General features: G+C 48.6%; 1 protein-coding gene across 1 annotated transcript in view; it reads right to left on the bottom strand.

Moving 5' to 3' along the window:
* The window catches only part of DRGX (dorsal root ganglia homeobox), a 33,053-nt gene extending 9,850 nt beyond the window's left edge, over positions 1–23,203 (bottom strand). The window contains exons 1-5 of the mRNA XM_035267691.3: positions 22,738–23,203; positions 18,560–18,657; positions 17,226–17,327; positions 13,673–13,851; positions 13,472–13,584 (exon numbers count right to left, since the gene is read on the bottom strand). Coding sequence (XP_035123582.1) covers positions 13,472–13,584; positions 13,673–13,851; positions 17,226–17,327; positions 18,560–18,657; positions 22,738–22,771 — 526 coding nt within the window. The 5' untranslated portion in view covers positions 22,772–23,203. The remainder of the gene's footprint in view (positions 1–13,471; positions 13,585–13,672; positions 13,852–17,225; positions 17,328–18,559; positions 18,658–22,737) is intronic.
* Between the last annotated feature and the right edge of the window lie 307 nt (positions 23,204–23,510).

Genomic DNA, 23,510 nt, shown 5'->3' with positions numbered 1-23,510 from the left:
ATTTAGTTACAGTAGCCCAAACAGACTAAGATGTTCCATATCCACTTATAGTAACACACAGATATGCACGTAGTGTACATATGTATATGTGTAGCCATAGACCACATCAATCTAGCATCATAGGTGTATGTATACAAATATAAATTTATTTAGAAATAGAAAAATCTTAAATTTAAATTCTTAATTTAAACTTTTTAATTTATGTTATTAAATATATGTTTATTGGAGATATATGTATTTATAAATGACATTTTAAAATATTCCAATACCAAAATATTCACCGTGACTGGTTCTGGGTGTTGAGGCTATGATTTTTTTTTATTTTTGTTTTATTGTATGTTTTGCTCTTTCTAAACCGACCAGGTATTGCTCTCATAGAGAGGGTGTCCTCCTTGGGGTTTGTGATTTCCTGTCTCCTCTCACTCGGATGAAGGCAATAGACATTCTCCCTTAGCACAGAATCCCACACAGGTTGCTAAGGAATAAAGAGCGTGTCTTCACCACCCAGAGAAGACTCCAAGATGGCTAATGGCCTCTGTCTGCACTCAGGGTATTGACAGCAAACATGGGGCTGAGGGCCAGCCATGAGATTCACCAGCAACTTTCTATTTATCTATCTTCCCTCCCCTTTGTATGGAGCAAAGTCCGTGAGTCCCTTCCTGCCCGCCCCCACCCCACGAACCCTCAAAAAGGCCATGACTCCCTCCCTCCCCCTGGCAGACTTGTGCCATCACAAAAGTCTATGCAAGAGTCCTCTGGTCCTTAAATGCAGACTGAGAACACACTACTGCCTCCTGGACACTAAATTAAAACACACAATTTGGTTTCCATTAAGTTAAAGCAAATTCTGCTGAATTGATCTAATCAGCCTCCATTCCTATATGACATCATGCTTTAAAGGTTTGGCCTGAATATAAATACTTAATGTAATAAATACAGTCTGAAATATTTGATCTGCTTGACAGTTTAATTGATCTACTACCAAGACTGACAGGAAAAATTAAGTTAGCTCTGTCTCGTCTCCGCCAGCAGCACATTTTCATCATAAAGGTACGTGGACTCCAATGCTGGCGACAAGGAGAGTGCTCACACACGGATTTCCTGTTCAATGTTCAGGTTAGTGTAACAGAGCTGAACGGGAAATGAATGCATGAATTTATGAGACATCTAACGCAAACGCCGTATTTATTTCTTTTCACCACATGGTAAAATAAATGAACTAATAAATGTTTTGTGAGTCACAACATCAGTTCCTTATAGTTCACATGGAGAGTTTAAATGATAATGCCTACAATATTTAAGCATATTTTTAGCTGCTGTGTTTAACTATAGTCACCAATAATCAAACAAACGACAAGGCCAAATTCATGCCTTGGACACACGGTCTTCTACTAACATAACTCCTGAAGTACTCTCTCCTCCTCTTGCTTTGTGTTTATTTCTTGTCTTTTCACCACGAGCTGTGTTTTTTTTGCACATAGTTCACCTAACAAACCTGATGTATGTGCCGCCCTGAGCCACTCTCACAGTCCTGATTGCAGAACAAAACTGTCCCATTTTGGTACAAAGTAAACACTCAGTGAATATTTGGTGAAGGAGAAAAGGAGAATCTATCTTTCTTAAACAAATTGGCATATTTTAGTTCCTCAAAGTTGCCATCTCCCAGGTTCTAAGCTTCCTCAATACCCCTCAGAAAGAAAAACTGTATTCTTAACAAAGTTGCCCTATCTGATTAATGCCAAAATCTTTGGGCTAATTTGGAAGGGTTTTTGGTGGAATCAACTCTAAATTCCACCCTTCCCCTGATTTCATCTATTATGTGTAAGGCCTCTGTCTCAACAATTATTTATTCACTCAGCAAACACTCATTGATGGGGATCAACTCAGCTAACCATCCCAACCAGAGCCTTGTGCTGTGACACAGTCTCAGGGACACTGCACGTGTTCTATTTCTGCCTGGATGTCTTTGCAAGGTCAAACAAGTAACGACAGCAGCTCCAAAATCCAAGGACCCCCCAGCATAGCCAGAGCAGCCACAGGGATGCATGTTCCTGGCAGTCAGATGCCAATTCACACAACCCTCCCTCCTTCCAGTGGCAGCCAGAGCTCCACACAAGCAGGCATCAGCCAGAGCTTTCTGCTCAGCTCTGTGCACTCCAGGGCCCCATTGATTAGCAGGAAGGGCAAACCCATCAGCACCCACAGGAAATGGCTTCTGGAAAGTGAGTTGCAGTTTTTCTAGCCAGAAGATGACAGAAGGTGCCTAACAAAGAAGCAGCATCAATACATGGTGTAGGGGGCTGGAAGGTGGCACACCCGGGTCCCTGAATTGTTGTGCCTCTGACGTTCATGCTATGTGGTCTTAAACAGCTCTATCTCTTCTCCAGGCCTCAGTTTCCCCCACTACATTCTGTGGATGCAGTGGTAACATGTTCATCAAGGAGATTCCTTACAAATCTTAAGTGCTGCATTCTCCTCCTGTTTTCCTGACATCATCTAGGCATGGTGAGCCAGGGTTGACCCAGCCACTTTCCCCTTGAAGAGCGACCACTTCTGTCCATTGAGTCCTCTGCTCCCCAAATACCTGTATCCTCAGAAACAAGCCAGGGGCCCTGGGGGCCTGTGTTGCTTTCCTGGAGCCCTCTGTGCTGCCCACACACCATGAAACCTAGTCACCATGCCCTGGGTACTGGGAGACTCTCCCATGGGAGAGTAAATGCTTGTAGGAAGCAGGAACCTCTGCCTCAGTGATCCAAACTTAAGCTCTATTCAAATCCCAAGTGACTTCTTGGCCTCAACATCATGACTCTAACAATAATTACCAGCACTTAGGAGGATTTGGATGTGCAAGATACATGGACACCATTAGGTATGGCCATTACAGTCCTTGCTTCACAAGTGAGGAGCCCGGCATCCACCCCAAGGTGACCCAGTGTCAAGAGGGAGGCAGCACTGCCAGACTCCTTCCCCGTGTTCATGTTTCTCTCTGCCTGGGGGACCCTCACCCACTGCACAGCTCAAGCATCCCCTCTGGAAAGACTTCTTCCTGTGTAGAAAGTTCCTCCCTCCTCTGGGCTTCCCCACAATTTGAACAACTTTGCTTTCTTCTGTGAGAGTTCATGTCTGTCACCGGAGCTGGGATTCTTGGTGGATCTGTCTGTCTCTTCAAGCCCACCCCCCAGCCCACCAGACCCTTCAGGTAGGGATGAGTCTAATTAATTGCTAAATGCTCAGTCTATGATTCAAAGTCTGGCAGAGTGTAGTTACTCAGTGGGTGCTGAATGAAAAACAGGAGAGCCTTAAGGTCTCTGGAGTCCAGCAGTGGCCGGCAGTGCAGAGCCAGGGCCAATATCTTTGGAGTCTCCTAAGAGAGGACTTTCTCCAAGGCCCAGAGCAGCACATTCTTTCCTTCTTTTCCCAAACTGCATTACATTTGACTCTGCACCAGACTGTGCTAGGACAAAAGTAGGTAGAAGGATCTAGAGGTGTGTTGGATGTGACTAGTGCTCTTAAAGTGTAAATAGTCACAGTTGGAAGTATGGGTGGTCAAAAACAAACACTCCAACTCATGGCAGGGGCCAGCATAACCTTGCTACCTGTGACAGTTAGCGTCTGCAGTCAGTCTTCAATGGACCACACCTCCCAGTATTCATGCCCATGTGCAGTCCCCTCTGCCTGAGTCTGCGCTGGCCCAGCAATTGGTTTTAATCAGTAGATGCAGCAGCAGTGACACTGTACCCATTCTGGGTGTGAGCCTTAAAAAGGCCTGACATTCTCTGTTTTTACACTCTTGGTACCCAACCACCATTCAGCCCTACCCCAAGCTAACCATAGGAGAAACCATGTGGAGAAAGAGAGAGATGTTCCAGCCTCCCAGCATCTCTGTCAAAGCCCCAGACACCTAAGTAATGCCATCTTATATACACCAGTCCCAGCTGCCATCTGACTGCAACCTCACAGGAGATCTTAAGGAAAAGCAGCAGAAGAACTGTCCAGCTGAGCCCAGCCAGCCCTCAGAATAATGAGAGATAACATGACAGTTGCTATTTTATACTAACTTTTGGGCAAACACAGTTAAGTAAGAGCATACCAAAACTTGAAATGGAGATTATAAGAAAAAAAAATCACAGGCCCATCTCCTCATGATCATAGCTGCAAACACCCTAAAGAAAACATTAGCAAACCAAATTCAGTAATATGCAAGAAGGATAGCCCATCACATCTAATTTGAGTCTGTTTCAGGAATGTGCAGCTGTTTTAACATTCAAAAAATGAATCAATTATAATTAATCCGATAATCTCAATCCTAATATATTGAGAAAGAAATCATGCAGTGAGCTCAACAGCTGCAGAAGTGGTGAAATTCAATGTTCATTAATATTAGTGATTTTTTAAAATAGTAATCAAGATAAAATTCTTAGAAAACTAGGACAAGAAGAAAATATCTTTACTTGAAAAAGGGTAACTAAAAAAACAGGCAGCAAAGACAACTGTGAAACCCTGAGAGCTTCCTCATGAGATCAATAAAGCAACAGCAGGTCACACACACTGTGTATTGCATGATTCCATACATATGAGATGTCAACAGTCTACAGAGACAGAGGGCAGAGTCAGGGTTGCCCTGGGCTGTGCAAAATGGAGAAAGTGTAGAGTGACTGATGATTACAGAGTGGTGAAAATGTCCTAAAACTGATTGTAGTGATGGTGAACACTCAAATGGTCAATGTACTAAAAGTTATTGAATTGTACACTTCAATGGATGAATCGTATGGAAGGCAATTTATATCTCAATAAAGCTTTAAAAAATTAGAATAAGACCAGATGCCTGTTTTCACCACTTCTATTCAATACTGTACTAAAGGTTCTACTCAGCACAGTCAGACAAGTAAAAGAAATTGAAAAGAATAAGTTTGTAAAAGAATAGACAAACTGTCTTTATAGACATGCTCATGTGTATTCAATATCATAAAGAATCTATGATTAAACCTAATTGCAACAAATCTTGCAAACATAAGCTGAGCCAAAGAAATCCAAAATCTGAAATGCTATAAATCTAAACTTTTGTCTGCCAACATGACACCCGGATAAAATGTTCATTGGAGTGTTTCAGATTTAAGATTTTCAGATTTGGGATGCTCAGCCACTAAGTAAAATGCAAACATTCTAGAATCAAAAAAAAAACATGCACAATCAGAAACTTCTGGTCCAAGCACTGTGGATAAGGGATACTAACCTGCACAGTGCTTCAGAATGCCTACTTCCGTGGTAAAGCTATGTCATCATGAAAGTCAACAGGGTGGTGTATTTAGCGGGGAGGACACCACTCCCCACTAAACGAGGCACATGTAGTTGGGAGTGTGGGGTACAAGCAAGGTAACTTGGGGGCTTGAAACCATTAATGAAGTCATAAGTGTATGCTTCATGCATTTTTCTAATAAATATTCCATTTTACAATAAAAACATTATAAAAATTATTTTTAAATTTTTTTAACCATCACGATTTTTTTTTAATCACAACACAAAGGAAAGCATCATTAAAGAAGAAGAGGGGAAAGATGTTTTCGGGGGTCCTCAGAGGAGGAAGAGGTCACTTCTGACTCTGAGGTCAGCCTTTGTGGACAAATGCTACTGCCAATGCAGCTCTCAGAAGCTGGACACTTTGGCCTGGCGTGGAAGCCCAAGGGCAAAGGGCAAAGGGCAAAGCAAAGCAAAATATTCTTGGCTGATGCAGGGGCCTTGCCTTTAGGAAGACCATGGCCAGACCTCTGCTTGCACTCTCTCTCCCTGCACATCCCTCCCTTCATCCTCAAACTCTCAGTGCAGGACCAGGACTGCTGCTCAATTGCTCACATCTAGTGAGTGCCACTGTATGCCTGCACCACGTGGGGCACGTGACCTACAGCAGCTCCTTCAGTTCTCACTGCATCCAAGGCCTCTGCAAAGAAGATGGGGCCAGACTCCAGCCTGCCTGTCCCCAGACTCCTCCCAGCCCAGACCTTACCTGCAACTGGCTAGAACCATATCACCTCTCCAGAGGGTATGAGGAGGAAGGCAAGAAGCAGTCATATCTTACTCCATTGTCCTGCCGCCATTCTCTGCCCTTGGATCCCGACTCTAGGGAACCACATTGGGGACAAGGGTCCCCATCATGTCCACCTTGCCCAGCAGGCTACCCCCTCTTATCTGGAAAGGTCAGCTGTGATGCCACTGCTCGGCAGGCAGTCCTACCTGGTGCTGGGGGGTGGCTGTGACTCCCGTGGTATGAGCATGCAGTGAGTTATGAAAGCTCTCCCCTGGCAGCCGTAATTATGTTCCACCTCACACCCAGCTCCATGAATCACAGGTTAGAGGCAGCCCAGCTAAGTGCACCGAGGAAAGAACCTCCTCCGCTGACTGTGGCTCTCCAGCCCCAGTGGCTCCCACCCGGCCTGTGGCCAGCACTTCCCAAGAATAAACCCAAGCGCCTCCCTGGCCATTAATAACCTCCTCTGCATTAATGAATTGTGAGTGCAATCCTGGCCATTAAAACAGCCTAAGAAAATTCTTTGTATTGGGACAGATTTTTCTCTGGATGCCCATTATTGTCATGTTAGTCCTCTCTGCACAGTAGTAAGATCCTGCTTTCTCCTTATTTGAGAGTTTCCATAAAATAAAACACACCCACAGTCAGCCCACCAAGCCTGCCTGGCCATCCCAGAGGACACAGCACATCACTGCATGAAGCCCCAGGGAGCCCCAACCAGGAAATCCTGCAAAGGGCATCTCAATGTGGTCAAAAGTTGGAGCAAAAAGGGTTATGAGGAAAGAGCAAATTTCAGTAGCAATAAAGTTCAGATAAATGGGAGAAGTTTTGGAGAAGAAGATACTTGATTGGGTCCTTTAAAAGTAAATGGAGTAGAGGGACTGCAGCTGGGCATGAGAATGGTGGACTCTGGTCAGCAATAGTATTGGTGTTCAATGATGGTTAGTGATAGCGTTACCTCCCACGTGCTACACACTGTCCTGAGGGCCTCAACTGCTCTGGCTCAGGTTCTCCTCATTCAATCTTACAAACTGAGTGCTATTATGATCAAGATCCCCGTTCTGCTGATGAGCAAGCGTTTCAGTGATTTACTCAAGATGTGTGTGGCTAGAAAACGGAATAACCACGGTTCACACCAGGCAGGCTCTTGCTGGAAACTAGCTGTGCTAGTCAGCTGCCTCAGAATTAAAGGAGAAAATCTCTGCAAAAGCCTGGTTTCCAATTACCAGGTTCTGTCCCTGGTGGACAGCTTTCTGACTTCAGGGGGCCAGTTGCCTCACTGCCTGATGGTGCAGCCCAATGGCAATCCAGGCCCCCACCCAGTAACCCATGTGGTAACAGGCCTGTCACACCTGTACCTGTGGATGCTCCACCTGGCCACCTCACTGGAGAGGCCAGGACCTCTTGCCCAAAAAGGGCTGCCATCTCCTACACCCCACCTCCAACCCTTGCCCGGCTCCCCCTGGCCCAAGCAGCCCTGTTGACCTTGGCAGTCACTTCTTTCTAAAGCACATGCTGCCCACACACCCCAGCACCGACCCTGATGCCCTAGCATCCCCAGCACACCAGCCCCAGAGCTGTGGCTCAGCTGCCCCGACCCAACCCAACTGGCAGAACAGAATCCCCAGCACAGCATGGTGATGTGGTGGAGGTGCAGCACACAGGCAGGTTTCTGCCCCAGCCCTCCTGCTGTGGCAGTTCTGAAGTATGGGGATTTACAGGCCAGTGATCATCTCCAGCCTGACCATGACTTCACCTAACCTCTAGCTTCCCTGGGTCCCAGACCCCTGCCCTCAGCAGGGATTTCCAAAGCATGAAGATGAGTCTGTCTCATTTCCTAAGAAAATCATAATCCAGGGTTTTGTGCCTCTGGCTCCTCTTTGTGTCACAGCTCAGAAAAGTGGCAAGAGATCTTCTCCCCTTCCCGTTTTCTGTCTGAGCCATTCTCCCCACTCAATGATGTAAAGAGTAAAAGGTGTGATCTAGATGCCCTGTGAAGCATTTCACAGGCATTCCCCTTGGATGAGGAAGGAGTCCCCGGGATGTTCTGGGCAAGTCACTGAGCTGCCAGGCCCAGCCTGTCCGCCCCACTCATGTGGGAGGCAGGTGTGGCAGTGGCCCTGCAGTGCTGTGCTCTGGGAGACCAGTGTTGGGCGGGGGCCCTGAGCACAAGCCTCTGCACTTAGAGCCCTTGACCTCCCCCTGCCTGCCTTCCTACCTCTGGTGGTGCTTGCTGGGGAGCTGTTAGTCCAGATTCCAAGTGTGCTCCCATTTTTACAGCACTTTCTAAGACAAAGAATGTTTGGGCAAATGAATACCCATAAAACTATATTAAAGGACCTAAGAATTTCATTAAAGGACCTAAGAGTTTCAAGGACCACTACTTAAAGGAACTCAGCAAACTCCACAACCCCTAAGGCAGTCCAGAAACACTCCTGGAGGCTCTCTCAATATGTGCAAGACTAGGACTTCACATCCACGACAACGATACCCAGAACCAAAAGACTAGGACCCCAGTTCAGAATCCTCTGATTTGTAACCACACAGAATGCTCTCAGTGGTGCTCCAATTGCTCGCTGGGAGGACAGGTCTTGCCCTGGAGCACTGGGAGCCCTGCATTGGCCTCACGTACTAGCTGGGGGCTAGTGCAGCACAGAACATCCTTGGCTTGGATCCTCAATCACAGGGGAGAAGCCCTCGAGGTATTTAGGGATGGGCCCAAACCTCCATGGCCTACCCAGAGACATTTGCTGTCTTCCATCCAGGGTTATATGATCCCAGTAAGACCACAAAGCCTGTAGAAGAAGACTAGCACTGATTTGGGTCTGGGAGCTGAAAACAACTTTGATTAATTTCTTCTGGGTGAGTTGCAGGCTGCCACGGGCTTGGAGAAGTGATTGCGATGTCTGAACTGAAAGGGGCCTCAGGGCTCATCCCACATTGGTCCTCGTCTCTGGTCGTCCTGGGCAAGTCCAGTCCCTCCCTCAGTAGACTTTCAACTGTCCTCACTTGCTGGGGAGCAGCAAGGGGGGATGCCCAAGGCCTCTCATTATCCCCAACCAGCCATGCTCATCCAAAGGAATGAATGAAAAAGTGTCTGGTAGTGACAGGCAGGGAGGGGAGGACACATTAGGAACTCGAGGACAGCAGCCTCCATCCCAAGGGGGACACCTACCCAAATCAGTGATGTGTGACCAAGCGACTTCCCCTCCCCAAGCCTCAGTTTCTCCTTTATAAAAAAGCTCAGTCAGGTGCCGTCTAGCACCAGCGTGCATGCTGCTCCAGTCCCCTAGTTGGCTAGCAGTCCCTAGGAAACAGTTTTTAGGCCTGAGAAAAAGATAACTGGTTCAGCCAACAGCTCTGCCCAGCCACCTTCGGGGATGCAGGAAGATGAGGGAGGCTGTGGCATAGCCCAGAGCTCCTCATACTGAGCTAGGACCTAAAACATTGGGGTCATTCCTTGCCCAGGCCTAGAATGGGCTGTGTGCTTAATTTCTGCAGCCTGAGGAAAACTAAGAAAAGGAGAAGACTGGGTTGCAAGGGTCAGAAAGCTGTGCTGGCCCCAAGCCACGTAACACGTGTTCCACCCTTACTCCATCTCTGGGCATTCTCCCATAGATACCCAACACACCAGCCATTCTCCAGAGGGGTCTGCCTCTCCTCCTCACCCCTGGAACTCTTTGCATATGCTATTCCCTACCCCCGGAATGCTGTTCCTCCTTCTTCCTGGACACTGTCTAGGCAGACTCTATCAAATTCTCCTTCTGTCTCCAGAACCCACCTTTGCAACACAGATTGTCTGTGTGTGTGTGTGTGTGTGTGTGTGTGTGTGTGTGTGTGTGTCCCACCTGCTGGAGAGGGATCCCAGGGAGAAGTGAACCCTGGGGAGGTTAGAAGCTGACTGTGCTAGAGGCACACACCTCCCACCCAGGGCCCTGGGGCAGATACCTCCAAGGGCGAGGCAGTGCTGACCTGCTGATTCCAAGGCAGCCCCAGGGACTGGCAACTCAGAAGACTTTACTTTTAGAGGTGTCCCACAATGGAGTCAGGTACTTCTAGAATGCAAAGTTGCCGCGACCCACATAAGTGATCCCAGCTTTACCCACTGGTTGTACAACTACGGACCCCCTCCTCTGTAATCCTGACCACACTCCCATGAGAATTAGAAGGGAGGTTGCCTCGTAGAGCACAGGAGAAGTTTCTGTAATTGCTCAGTTGCCTCCCTTTCCGACATGACTTAGCTTGTTGGAGATTAAAAACGCACTGCTCAGAGAGGCCAGGCAGGAGTGGGCCATGGAAGGGGAAGGTGTCAGGATGAGCCCAGGGAGGGGAGCTTTGCTAGGGGCAGGAGGCAGGTACACAGAGAGAGAGGTACACAGATGGAAGGGGTGGATGGAGAGCCCCTTGCAACCCAGGGGGTGTCACAAAACGGCAGGGCTATGGCAGGTCCAACCAAGGACTTACCAATTTGGCCCAAAGACTTGGAGGCAACATTTAACAGATGGAAGTTATTATGGACTGAATGCTTGTGTCCCTTCCAAAATTCATAGTTTGAACTCTTATGATGGCTTTCAGGGTCAGGGCCTTTGGGAGGACGTTGGCTGTGAGGGTGGAGCCCTTGTGAATGAGACTCGTGCCCTCTTAAGAAGAGGCCTAAGAGGAGCTTGCTTTTTTTCCACAAGGAGAAGTCAGGAGCCTGCAGCCCCAGAAGAGGGCCCTCACCAGAACCCAACCCTGCTGGCATCCTGATCGCAGACTTCCAGCCTCCAGCACTGTGAGACACAAACTTCTTCTGCATCTAAGCTACCCAGCATAGGGCTCTGTGTTATAGCAGCCTAAACCAGCTAAGACAGGAATACTTCAAATACAAAGACAAATCTCCAGCTTCTCTGGAAAATGCAGCAATTCTGGCAAAGCAGCCTTCACATTCCTATGCAGCCATGATCAGCTAGCTGAGCAACAGCCGCCCCTTGCGTGAGCAAAGGCCCCTCAGCCTGCCTCTGCCCAACCCGACTCTGAGGGTGCCCCCAGCATGGCTCCTTGCATAGCTGCTTCTGGTGGTAGGGACATGTGCCTTCTACGCAGGCCTCTCTCAGAAGTAGGAAAATGACAAACAGACCCAAAGGGCCTCCTGTTTCAAGAAAAGAGAACAAGAGTTCATTTGTAACTGGGGAAAAAGACAACACCTGCACACGCCTACTTCAGCCTCACCTACCTGACCCTGGAAACACCGTGTGTCACCCACTCCCAAGCGCCCACCATCAGCCTGACTAGTCAGGAAGGGGAACTCACAGGGGTGAGCTGGCTGCCCCTGCAGGGCCCCTACAGTGCACAAAGACACATCCAAGTTTGTTGAGCACACCGTGATTCCTGCCACCTCCACAGGGCCCTGCACCCTCCAAGAACCAGCAACAAAGGCAGCAACAGGGGAAAGCCCATCTCCAGTGAGGTAGGCATGGGGCAGGCACAGAGTCACAGCAGAAGGGCTTAGGAAAGAGGCGACAAGGAGAGGAAGAGGTTAAACAGATGTGTGTGGCCACGTTCACTCAGGCCAGTTGATCCAGTTCAGCACTACCCCCTCCTGTCCACACCAGCCTCTGTTCTGCCTTGGCGCTGAGCTGCGAGCACCCCCAGGGTGTGGGAGCCACAAGCCCAGCTCTGTCTCCCTCTTGCACACTGCCCTCAGCCTCCCCATCCTCCTGGCTGCAATCTAGCCCTCAAGCCCCCTTCAGCCACTGCAGGCCTCATCAACTCAGCCTATCAGAGATGCCATGGGAATCACTGCCTACTAATGGGGCCAGAGTGGGGTGAGCAACCCTCATCTGTAAAAGAGAAGGTGACTCTCAGGAGCAGAGCCAGCCCTCACCAAAGCAGACAGGGCTGCACAGACATAGGATCAATTGCTCCTTTGCCAAGTCCAGCCCCTTGGATGATGCCAGCACCCCACTGGTAGTCTCCTTCTGGGTCCCCCTTCTAATTGGCTGCCCCCACCCCTGTAGCCCCTGAGCAGCCCACTATGTCTTCTTACTATGTACCAAGGTTGCTCTATGAGGTTGGGGAGTGGGGGATTCTATGTGGTCCCCTGACCACCTGGACCCTGGAGCTGAAGGAAGTACCAGGAGCAGGTACTGACCTAAGCCTTGTCCACTCACATCAGCCAACTGAGTGGGAGGATGCGCCCAGCTGCCTGGACCACTCAGAAGTAGTCCCAGGCCGAAAGGGCTCCATCTCCTGCCGTGGAATCTGACTCAGGATCCCAGCATTCAGGACCATCAAGCTCTAGCCTCTGCTGGGCACCCTCACCCTATCTTTGGGCACTCTCCCATGGGCACCCTCCTCATACCTAGAACTCTTTGCATATGCTGTTCCCTACACCCAGCATCCCTTCCCTCCTTCCTGGAAACTGTCTAGGGAGACTCCATCATATTCTCCTTCTGTCTCTGCCTTTGCAACACAGATTGCCACTCCGTGTGTGTGTGTGTGTGTGTGTGTGTGCATGTGTGTGCATGTATGTGTGCACATGTGTGTGTGTGTGTGTGTGTGTGCATGTGTGTGCATGTATGTGTGTGTGTGTCCCACCTGTTGCAGAGGGACCCTCCTTGGGGTCAGGAAAACCCCAGGCCTTAGCATAGGAAGCAGGGGAGACACTAAGAGTATGTCTCCTACTTCCTATTATCAGAAGAAAAGCCTACAGCCTGCATCTGTGCCCCCACCTCCCAGACCCCCTGTGACAGACAAACCCCCTGACACTCACTCCCTCAGACCCACTCTGGGGACCAGCTTTGTTTCTGGCCGACATAGCTGCACAGCCCAGTCACTGAAAGAATAGGTTTGAGGCCAGGATCTGAGAGACACTGGATGAGCCCATCTGGGTGAGGCTGCTCCAGAAACCCCAAGGGCCAAGCCCATAGGGGCTCCTGTCTCTGAGTCTAACAAAACAACCCTAAAGATTTCCATCCTTCAGATGAGACAACAGCCACCAAGAAGAGAGCACATCCTGGAAAACCACAAATCCTAACTGCTCAGACCTCTGGCCTCAAGGAACCTGGGGAAGGCAAGTGGGCTGGCCACACGCATGGAGAGGGAGCTGGGAGCAGGGATGATTGCCCTGTCCAGGCCCCACCCATGAGTTGCAGGTTGGAACCTAACCTTGTAGGCAGGGAGCGGGAGGAAGCTGCAAACGTGGAAGGTCACAATGGGGCAGCCTCTTCTAGGACCAGTCCTTTGTGGGTGGAAAGATACTTAGGACATTCTCTCCATGCACAGGCTGCTTAGGAAGCAACTGAGATAGCACTGGACAGTACCAGTGGCCCCAGCTGTGACTGACAGGAGGAGAGGAAGCTGCACAGGCCCAGGTGCAAGGACGGCTGAGCAGAGACCCAGGCCACTTTTACAACCTCCACCACCCCACAAGGTCACGCCCACCAGCCCAGCCAAGCCCAAACTCACCTTTGAGGGAGGCCACATGGGACAAGGCCTGGGCATAGGTGGCTGTGTTCAGGAGAGTCCCTGGCAAGCAGGAGGGGAAGAAAGGCCCTGCAGGACCCACTGTTCGCCCCAGGCTGGCAAAGGAAGGAGATCACATTGAGGTCTCACCCTGTGTTTGCAGTGCTGCCCGTGGCCCACCAGCCCGGAGTCCCACAGCCTCACCTCTGCTGGGCCTCCAGCGCCTCCTTCTTGCTCCGGGCCTGGTCCCCAGGGGGCGGAGAGTTGATGTTTCTCACTGGAGGGGGTGTCACCTCCGCCATGGGCTCCTTGGCTCCTGGCTCCTGGTCTGAGGCCCCTCTCTCCGTCTTCCTCCATTTGGCCCTTCGGTTCTGGAACCAAACCTGAGTCCCCAAGGGAAACACACCCAGTGAAAATCAGACAGGAGGAGGGACCCAGAACCATGGACCTGGTGCCGGCACTCACGGCTCACCCTGCAGCCTCCTCTCCACACTATGCCCTCTGAACTACAGCGTCAGGCCCACAGAGGTCAGAAGATCCCTTAGGAGGTTAGAACAGGCACTTTTTAATGAACATTAAATGACAGAAAGTATCTGAATGCCCATAGTAATGGTAAAAGCACTGTCTTGTGGAAATCGTTAATGTCGAGTCACACGCAAGTTCATTTATTTGATGTGAAATGTATTTCCTACTGGAGTTGGAGGGTCACCAACAAAGCAGCTTGTGAAACCTGACCCGAGGCTTCCTCATCATGAAGATTCACTCACTCTTCCAGCAGCCGTGGCCTGGGTATCTGGGTGTGTCTGGTCTGGCCTCGTATCTATGACATCATCTTGATACACATCATGACATATTCACGGTCAGCAGCCCAGTGCACCCACTAGAAACACTGACTCTGGGCCAGGTGTGGTGGCTCACGTCTGCAGTCCCAGCACTTTGGAAGGCCAAGGTGGGTGGATCACTTGAGGTCAGGAGTTTGAGACCCACCTGGCCAACATGGTGAAAGCTCATCTCTTTTTGTAAAAACACCAAGGGTGTAGTGGTACATTCCTGTAATCCCAGCTACTCAGGAGGTTGAGGCAGAAGAATCACTTGAACCCAGAAGGTGGAGGTTGCAGTGAGCCAAGATCATACCAGTGCACTGCAGCCTGGGTAACACAGTGAGATACCATTGCACACCCAAAAAAAGAAGAAGGAAAGAAGGAAGGAAGGAAATGGGGAGGGAGGAAGGGAGGGAAGGAAGGAACAAAGGAAGGAAGACAGGAAAGAAGGAAGGAAGGAAGGAAGGAAGGAAGGAAGGAAGGAAGGAAGGAAGGAAGGAAGGAAGGAAGGAAGGAAGGGAAGAAAAAGAAACACTGACTCTGGAGTTAGCTGTGGCTTAGAATTTGGGAACTCAGTAAATCTGGTTTAGAATCCAGTGCATCCCTATGAAGTAAGTAGTCCTGCTATCCCCATTTTACAGATGAGAAAATTAAGTACAGAGAGGTTAATTAACTTGCCTAAGGCCATCCAGGTGGTAAATGGCAGATCCACAGTTTGAAGCCCACTGGCTTGGCTGGAGACTGATTCAAACTGTTTGGGGTAATAACTGTGGCCACCCCACAAGCCTTGCTAGGAAGATTGGCATGCCTGCAAAACACTGAGCACAGGGCCTGATGCATAGCCATCCATCACGCAGTAGACATGTGCTCATGTCTTCTCTGTCATCCTCAGGTTACACAAAGACTGGTGATCCACCTTGACCTTAGCACCTTCTTAGAGGCAAGTGCAGGGCTCTCTAAGCCTTAGAAACCAAAACTGTATTCTGCAGGACAGCCTCATGGAAGCCAGGCAGCCCAGGTTCAAGGAGGTTCCAAAGGTCAACTGCTGCAGTTTACTCCTTCCAGCAAAACCTCTTCCCTCCTCTCCTGGAAGATAATTCCTGGCTACAGAAATGCTTGAGGAGACCTCCCATCAATTCCCCAGGGTATCCTCTCCTCCTCCCCTGGCTTCTGGCACACTGGCCCCAAAGGGAGCCTGGGTCCTTGAGACGGAGCCCTCTGCGGGGCTGGCCCACCTTATCTCTTAATTTTCATTCTCCTTTAACTGGGCTTCTTTCTTTTCTAATTTAGTTGGCTTTTAATTGCACATATCAGCAACCACTGAATAATGATTTTATCTATATTCTAAATTTAGGGCAGTTAAATGCAAAGCAAAATGCAGACACTTTCTTGCGTCTTAATTGAATGAAGGTCACAGCTATAACAACATTTAATTGAGCTATTTTTCATTATCATATTTTAATGACTTTGCACTGACAGTTTGCCTGCTTCTGAGGAAAGAGCATGATGGAGTCGTTTATTTCCCTATTTAGTTATTGTTTGACAACATCAGCTTCGATTAAGACCCTGCTTTATAGAACATTAATCATATTTGAATGAGCAAGGGGTATAAATGTAAACACATCTCCCTTCCCGCCACCAAAGCCCACGTCCCCACACGGAGGCTCACTAAACAAACGCTTCACAACCATTGTCTGTCTGCATAATAGGCCAACAACAGCCTAAACAACAATTCCCGGCTTTAATTGTCACCACCCCTATCTTACCCTTGCACCTTTCAGGGAGAAGTTATGATCTTCCACTTCTGAATGCTCAATAATTGTGTCATTTATCTCAATTTGCAGTTCAGTCTTTAGGCAGCTATTGGCAAGCTGGCATTAAAAAAAGAAAGGATAGCCGGTATCCTGGCCAAAGGAGATTTTCATTTCCAAATAATAATCAGTTTAATTTGCCCGCATATGACCAATGATTCATGTTCAGATTTAATAATCAGGATCACATAATCTGATTATAGGGGAAATAATTTGTTTACAACCCCCAATTTACTGCTCAGAATTCCATTATCTCTCTTCAGCCATTGGTTTTTAAGAGATACTAACATGACCCAGGGGAACCAAAAGCAAACTATTATATTTCCTACAATTAGATCTTTGCATAGTCTTAACCCCAAGCCCCTACATAAAAAAGAACAGAAACAGCATGGAGGAAACCCCATAAATAAAATGAATATATAATTGTGCTCAAAGAATAGCTCGCCGGGAGAGGCGGCACTGTGAATTCCTTCCTCTCGCACTTGGGCACATCTGCTGGGCTCGGCCGGCGGGTTTGTGAGCCAAAACGTAATCACCGTGTAGTTTCTAAAGAGAAATCCTGTTTAGAGACGGTCACTGCAGGCCATACTCATCTCTGGAGCAGCTCTATCACAACTGCTGCTTAAAGATTTTTAAATTGCACGTGTTCTTCGGATCCACTTTGCTGAGAGAGTACGAGGGCAGGGGAAAAGTTGGACATGATGCAATTTCTGGAAAGCAGATCCTACTCTGCTTCCTATCCGAAAATGTGGTTCTCTGCAATTGACCGGCCTTACCCCAGAGTGGTCAGAGCTGCTTTGAGAATAGCATCTCAGCTCTTTTCTTTCTTTCTTTCTTTTTTTTTCCAAAGCAAGGAAATGGATGTGCATTGATGTAATTTAGTACCTTAGAGACACGGACAAATTAGTGTAGAACATTATCACTAGTTAATTATGAATGACCGATTAATCAACCTAATCTAATATTCCACATTATGTTGATGTTATTAAAGTGCATCATGAAAATGACAGATAGTCTTCATTTGCTTTCTTTGGCCAAATGTGCACTCTGCAGTCATGATGTCAAAAAAAAAAAAGTTTGCCAGTTTTAATATTAGAGAGTTAAATAATTAAAAAGAAGGTTTACCTGCACTCTGGCTTCTGTGAGGTTTATTTTCATGGCAAGCTCTTCTCTGGTGAAGACATCGGGGTAGTGCGTTTGGGCAAAGACGGCCTCGAGAGCTTCCAGCTGGTCAAAGGAAAAAATATGCACTGGTAGCTAGGTGAGGGGAAGCAGATGCATATTTCAAATCTCCTATGAGTGGTAGGAAGCAGTTTCACAAATCAAATCGAGAAAGGACAGGGAGAAAAGAGCTCTTTGGAAAGATCCCACAGAATGAGAATTTCAACCGAGGATGACTTAAGAGCTAAGACTTCCTAACAACCTCAGTGCTCCCACAAGAAGTAGAAATAAGAGAGGTGTGAACATTTATATGCATTTACATTTAAGTATTGTCATAGGAATCAAAAAAATGTAACGGTCGCCTTATGAACAGTTAGCGTAACTGGTATCACTTTCACCACAGGAAGCAGGAGAACAGAAACCACTTGCAGGCGCCCTCAAGGTGTCACCCCACAAAACGCCATAGGGATATTTGGGTCACCTTCCCAACCACTCCAGTTCACTCCAAGAGTAGGACAGAGGCTGAGAGAGGGGAAAGAGCCCAGCTCTGGGAAACACAGCATCAAGGTCCCAATTGTAGCCCTTCCACTTGTGGGAGACCATACCATATACAAGTCAGCCAACCTCCAGGCATCCAGTTTTTCATCTCTGTACTGAGGATGAGAATGTCTGACCTGCCTTCCTCAGAGGGTCACTGTGAGGTTCAAATGGTATTGCTGACATGGAAGTGTTTCCCAAACTGTCAGCCGCAGGCAAGTAGGAGAGAATGTTGTTGCCTCTTCACTTATCTGGGATTACAAAGTTAGAGTCATCTACGCTGCCCCTACCACCCCGAGACAGATTCCTTGGCACATAAGTTGTTCAAGAAAACAGAAAGATACAGTTAAAATAATCAATTTTTGTTTTGTTTTGTTGTTTCTTTTTTTGAGACGGAGGCTCGCTCTGTCGCCCAGGCTGGAGTGCAGTGGTGCGATCTTGGCTCACTGCAACCGCCACCTCCCAGGTTCAAGCTATCCTGCCTCAACCTCAAAAGTAGCTGGGATTACAGGCACATGCTACCAAGCCTGTATTTGTATTTTTAGTAGAGACAGGGTTTCACCATGTTGGTCAGGCTGGTCTCAATCTCTTGATCTTATGATCCACCCACCTCAGTTTCCCAAAGTGCTGGGATTACAGGCGTAAGCCACTACGCCCAGCGCAAGTGGTCTTATTTTTAAAGATAAAGAAGAGTTGCGCAACTCTGATTTGGGGGGAGGTAAGAAGTAGCTGATGTTTCAAAGGACAATTAACATTTGTACCTGCTGAAGAGTGAATGTCGTTCGGTTCCGGCGCTGTTTTCTGCGCAGAAACCCGTCGTCAAAATCCCCCGAAGAGTGGTTGCCAAAGGGTGCAGTGCCTACCAGGAGCAAACTGATCAGCCTGGGCAGAAACAGGTCCCAGTCCTCAGACCACCCCCAGACACAGTTCAGAGGGCACCCACTAAACCCACCAGGCAGGCAGCCCTGTTTGTCCCAAAGGATATTTCTCTGCTCCTCCTATTAAATCCCCCTGTTTTCCACTGTCCCCAGCACCTCTGACTTTAAACCCAGTTATCCCTATTACACACAGTGGGTGGCGACCTTAATTCCCAAGATGGCCAAGTCCAATTCTTGTGAAATTCTGAACTCTGAACCAGGAAGGATCACGGGCTTGAGGCAGAGCCTTCACCTGCTCTCCAGCTCCCAGCTACACCCCTGTTCAATGTGCCTTTATCTCACCCCTACTCCAGATCCTTTAACAGAAGCCTATGTGTCTCCCTTTGGATTACCTGGTAGTTTATTTTCCCTTGTTTCTATAAACAACAGGATTAAAAGCTGGGAGCTGGAGGAGGCTGGGGAAGGAAAGAAAACACCAAGAGCTTTTCATGGCACTTTTCTCCTGGAAGTGCAGAACAAGAGGAGGTAAGAAGTTTATAATAAATATTAATTACCGTTGGTCACAGCTCATCAGCACCACTGTGGATCTGTTATATAGATGTCAATTAACAGGAGATCTGCACCAATAGCAACTGTCCCAAATGCCAAGCAGACTTGAACAAGGCCCCTCTCAAAGGGCACCCCACCCCTGGCCAGGCGTTATAAAGCACCTACTGCTTCTACTTCCCGGCAAAAAAGAAAGACTTCGTCCTCCCCAGCAGCCTGCAAAGCTCACTATAAAGCCAGAACAGAGTTTGGCCCCAAATGTGCATTCAGATCATTTTCCAAATGTGCACTATTTACTTGATAGTCCACAATGGCTTCTTAGGAAAACAAATGAGCAAGTTGCCGTTAACCAATGAATACTTGGCCTGCCACAGGCTCTGTTCTCGGAATCATGGCATTAGGAGCTCTGGAGCTACACTGACCCAGACAAGGACCCTCAGAAGGGCCTCAGTCTCAAAGAAGCAAAGTCCTTTGGGCTTCTTAAAATTCTGTCTACTAGAGGAAGTTCCTTCTAGTTATTCTTTCACCCTCCAGGGCCATATTCTTTACCAAACACCCCGACTCTCTGCTAAAGCCTTCTCCTTCCATCTTCCTATACAAATCACATTGTTCCTCAAAACCCTAGTTACAAATATTTCTGTGCAGCTCGTTGGAAACTTAAAAGGAATAGCCTCAAAGCAGTCCTATTTTCATTACTTTTGCAGGAAACCAAATTGTCTCCTTTCAAAACAAAGCACTTGGCTGGTGAGGATGGAATACAATCTCTGAGGATCTCCAATCACAATCTCCCTCAGTCTTTGAACTTATACCTCCTGGTCCCAAATTGGCTCACAACATGTACATGCAGTATCTTTAAGTCAAACACTGCATGTCAAACTGAATCCAAAAAAAAGCTGACAGTTCACCAAATTAACACAAGATTGACAACCTAATAGAAAAGAGGAAAAACCGAGAATAGCTCTTCTACTTAAAAATAAGTAGAACGGTCGATAATATTATGAAAATGTTAAACCTTGAAGATAATTCAACAAAATACAACAAAACAGTGAAATATTATTTCCAACATTCGGGCGATTAATGAGGTGCAGCACGACACCCAGTACAGACAAGCGTGTCATAAGATATGCAGGTTAATTCATTTGTAGTAGTACAAATTGGATGTAGCATTTTTAGAAGGTAATTTGACAACATCCATGAAAAACTTAAGTGCACATACAGGTATTTAATTTACGAAAATATTTGTGAAGTGTGCCAGAATAGAAAGAAAGGGCGTTTCTGGAAACACTGTAGTTGAAAAAAAAATGAAAACAACCAAAATGCCCATCAGCAGATACTTTCTCCATGACATACAATGGAATACTACACAGCAGCTTAAAAGAAATTCATAGATCTATACCCATTGGCATGAACAAATCTCCAAGATACGTTACAAAGTAAAAAAAAAAAAAAACAAGGTACAGAATGATATATCAATATAATTTTAGTGCAAATCAGGCAAAACAATGAGAATTAAATCATGTTTTTCTTGAAGGAATCACAAAAAAAATAGATACTTTTAGAAGAAGACGTGGAAAAGGAGGATTTCACTTTTCAATTATAACTTTCTGTTGTATTCAAACTTCTCAGGCAGGTACTTTTTAATGTAAGATCAGCAAAAATTATCTGAGAAGAAAGATTATGAACCATGCTTTCTTTTCTCCTTTAATGCTTCTCTAGATTAACAAAAAATTAAAATTAAAAAAATGACAGGCTATAATTTTGTCATATTCCAAATGTCTGTTCTCAACTTTTCCATTTGCCAGAGATCCCTTTCCCCCAGCAACACTAAACTAAACTAAATCACTCCTTTCTGCAAAACTGACAGAGAAATACATCTACAAAGGGAAGAAAGGCTCTTAAAGACCCATCTCCTTTTCTTCTATTACAGAGTCAGCACTGAGGTGGGATGTGCCCGGGGTGTGGGGAGGATAGTAAGCCCCCTGAGCTGGGCTGAGAGCTGGATCCAGTACTGTCCCTAATCACTTCTGCAGCCCACCCTACAGACAATTTTCCCCTTAAGTCAACCATGATGTCCCCAGACTGCCAAATGCCCGAACTTCTGCCTTTTCCACTTTGACCAGAAGGGTGAGAAACCAGGTGGCAATTAGTCCAGACCCCAGGTTCAGAAGCACAGAGAAGGGGCCCTCAACATTCAGAGAGTCTCCCTCTACCCCTAGGGTACAGTGTCAGGGGATGCATCTATCCTACCCTTCTGTAAAACCCACCCTAAATGGGACCTTGGGGATAAAAGGAGGTGAAAGGCAGGCAAACGTATGGTCTTCCCTTCCTAGGAATGCTGACAGAGTTAGCAGGGTTTAAACACTGGTCCTCATTAGCCTCCTTTAGAAAATCCTACTGGGCTCTTAAGAGCTTTTATGGGAAAAACAAAAGCAAACTTTCTGTGGCTCAGGGCAGCCTGTGGGAAGATGGACAAGAAATGCCTGAAGCCTCAGGTCCCCCAGGGCCTCGCCACACTTACCCTGCCTCTTGTCTCCCACAACTACTTGGACCCCCAAATTCTCTCACCACAATAATAAATCAAAGGAGTAGGTTGACAAACGCCAGTCCCACAGTAATAAAAGTCCTGATACCCCAGGGCTGAGACTGCTGCTCTGCAGAAGGCCCCATTAAAGCCCAGAGTGTGGGGCTGGCTCACCTTATGGGAATTGGCCCCTGATGTGAAGAGCCCATCCGTGGATTCCCCGGGTCCTGAGCAGGGGTATGCAGAGGTCCCAACTGTCCCCTTCTCACCAACCCACGTCCCTTAACAATTGGGTGCAGAAGCCAGACTAGGGATCCTGAGGGAAAATTTATTCTCAGGCCCGGAGACCCTCAAAGATGAAAACTCTGGCCTGGAGGAGTGGGGAGTGGTAGGCATTTAGGGTTAGTGAGTCACAGAGAAGGAGCTATGCTAGGTCAGTCCCGGCAGGTGGTGAGCAGGGCCACCTGGTTCCAGGGACAGCCAGGCGGCTGAGAAGGGAATTAAGCTGCCCAGAATCCAGGGCAGACAAACCCCAGCAAGCAGCGCTCTCGTCAGCAGCCCCAGCGAGAGCAGCCCAGCGGTGGGCCCTTCTAGGCTCGAGCAGCTCCTGATCGGGGCCAGGACTCGCCTTCGCTTTCTGCGATGTTTGCAAAAGCACCGTGAAAGATTGATGCGGCCCCCTGGGCTGGGGAGCCCGATTAGAGGCGTGACACCAGCATCTGTGCTGGAAGGACTCTGCTGGTCCCCGCGGCACGAACAGCCCCGGGCGTCTTGGCCCAGGTCGGGAGAGAGGTGGAAGGCAGGTGGCGACGGGGCGGGAAGCTGGAGAGGGGCTGAAGCGGGGTGTGGGGCGAGGGCCAGGGGCGCCCCTACTCACCGGCAAACGGCTGTGCGCCCCACGGGGAGGGCACCCCACCAACCTCCAGCCCTGCTGCTGTTCCGGCCCTTTCTGACCGGCTCTGGCTTCATGGAGCGCCTAGGGCGCGGCACTTACCCTCTAGCTGTGGCGGGCAGTGGAAATAAAACATCGCCGACGGTCAGATCCGCTCGACGGCCGGGACCTGGGAAGGTGACCGCGGAACTGACAGGCGCGCGTTGCTCCTGCCTGGCTGCAAAGCAAACAGCGATTGAGCTTCAAGTCTCCCCCTGCCAGCTCCCGCCTGGCCCTAGGGCGCACCCGGAGCTCCCCTCCTGGAAAGACCCTTCCAATGCCCTCAGCCCACTGCGAGGGACAGGAGGGAAGGTGGCAGTCCCGTCGCAAGCGGAAACCCCACAGGGCAGTCCTTCACGTGTCCTGGACCTCCTAGACTGCCATGCCCTCACTCTGGCCCCAGCACCAAACCCGCGCGGTGTAGTTTCTGGCTCTCTGAGGTCTCCGCCAGAAACCCTGCACCCGGCCACCGCAGCCTCAGCTCCGGCCAGCAAGGCAGCCGAGCCCCAAGGCCCGGCGCGGGGGGGCCGGGTGAGTGGGTCCGGAGCCGAGCATACCTCGGCGGGCGGCGGGCGAGGAGGCCGGAGCGTGACCGCCTCCGGTCCTCACGCCCAGCTCGGCTGGCAGCAGGCGGGGCTCAGCGCTGCTGGCGCCCGCAGGACAAGAGAAGTGACTCGGGAAGTGGCCAGATGTCTTGCTGTCTGTCTACAGCGCGCGCCGCCGCTCAGCACTCGCCTTTATAATCTCACGCATAATTGGCCTTAATCTGATTATTTCCAGCGCTGTCTACAGCGAGTAACTTGGATAGGTCTATTGGGCCTTACAAATGGCCCACG

The sequence above is a fragment of the Callithrix jacchus genome, chromosome 12, assembly GCF_049354715.1.
Source record: "Callithrix jacchus isolate 240 chromosome 12, calJac240_pri, whole genome shotgun sequence".
Classification (NCBI taxonomy): domain Eukaryota; kingdom Metazoa; phylum Chordata; class Mammalia; order Primates; family Cebidae; genus Callithrix; species Callithrix jacchus.
This window is presented reverse-complemented; position numbering and strand designations above follow the sequence as displayed.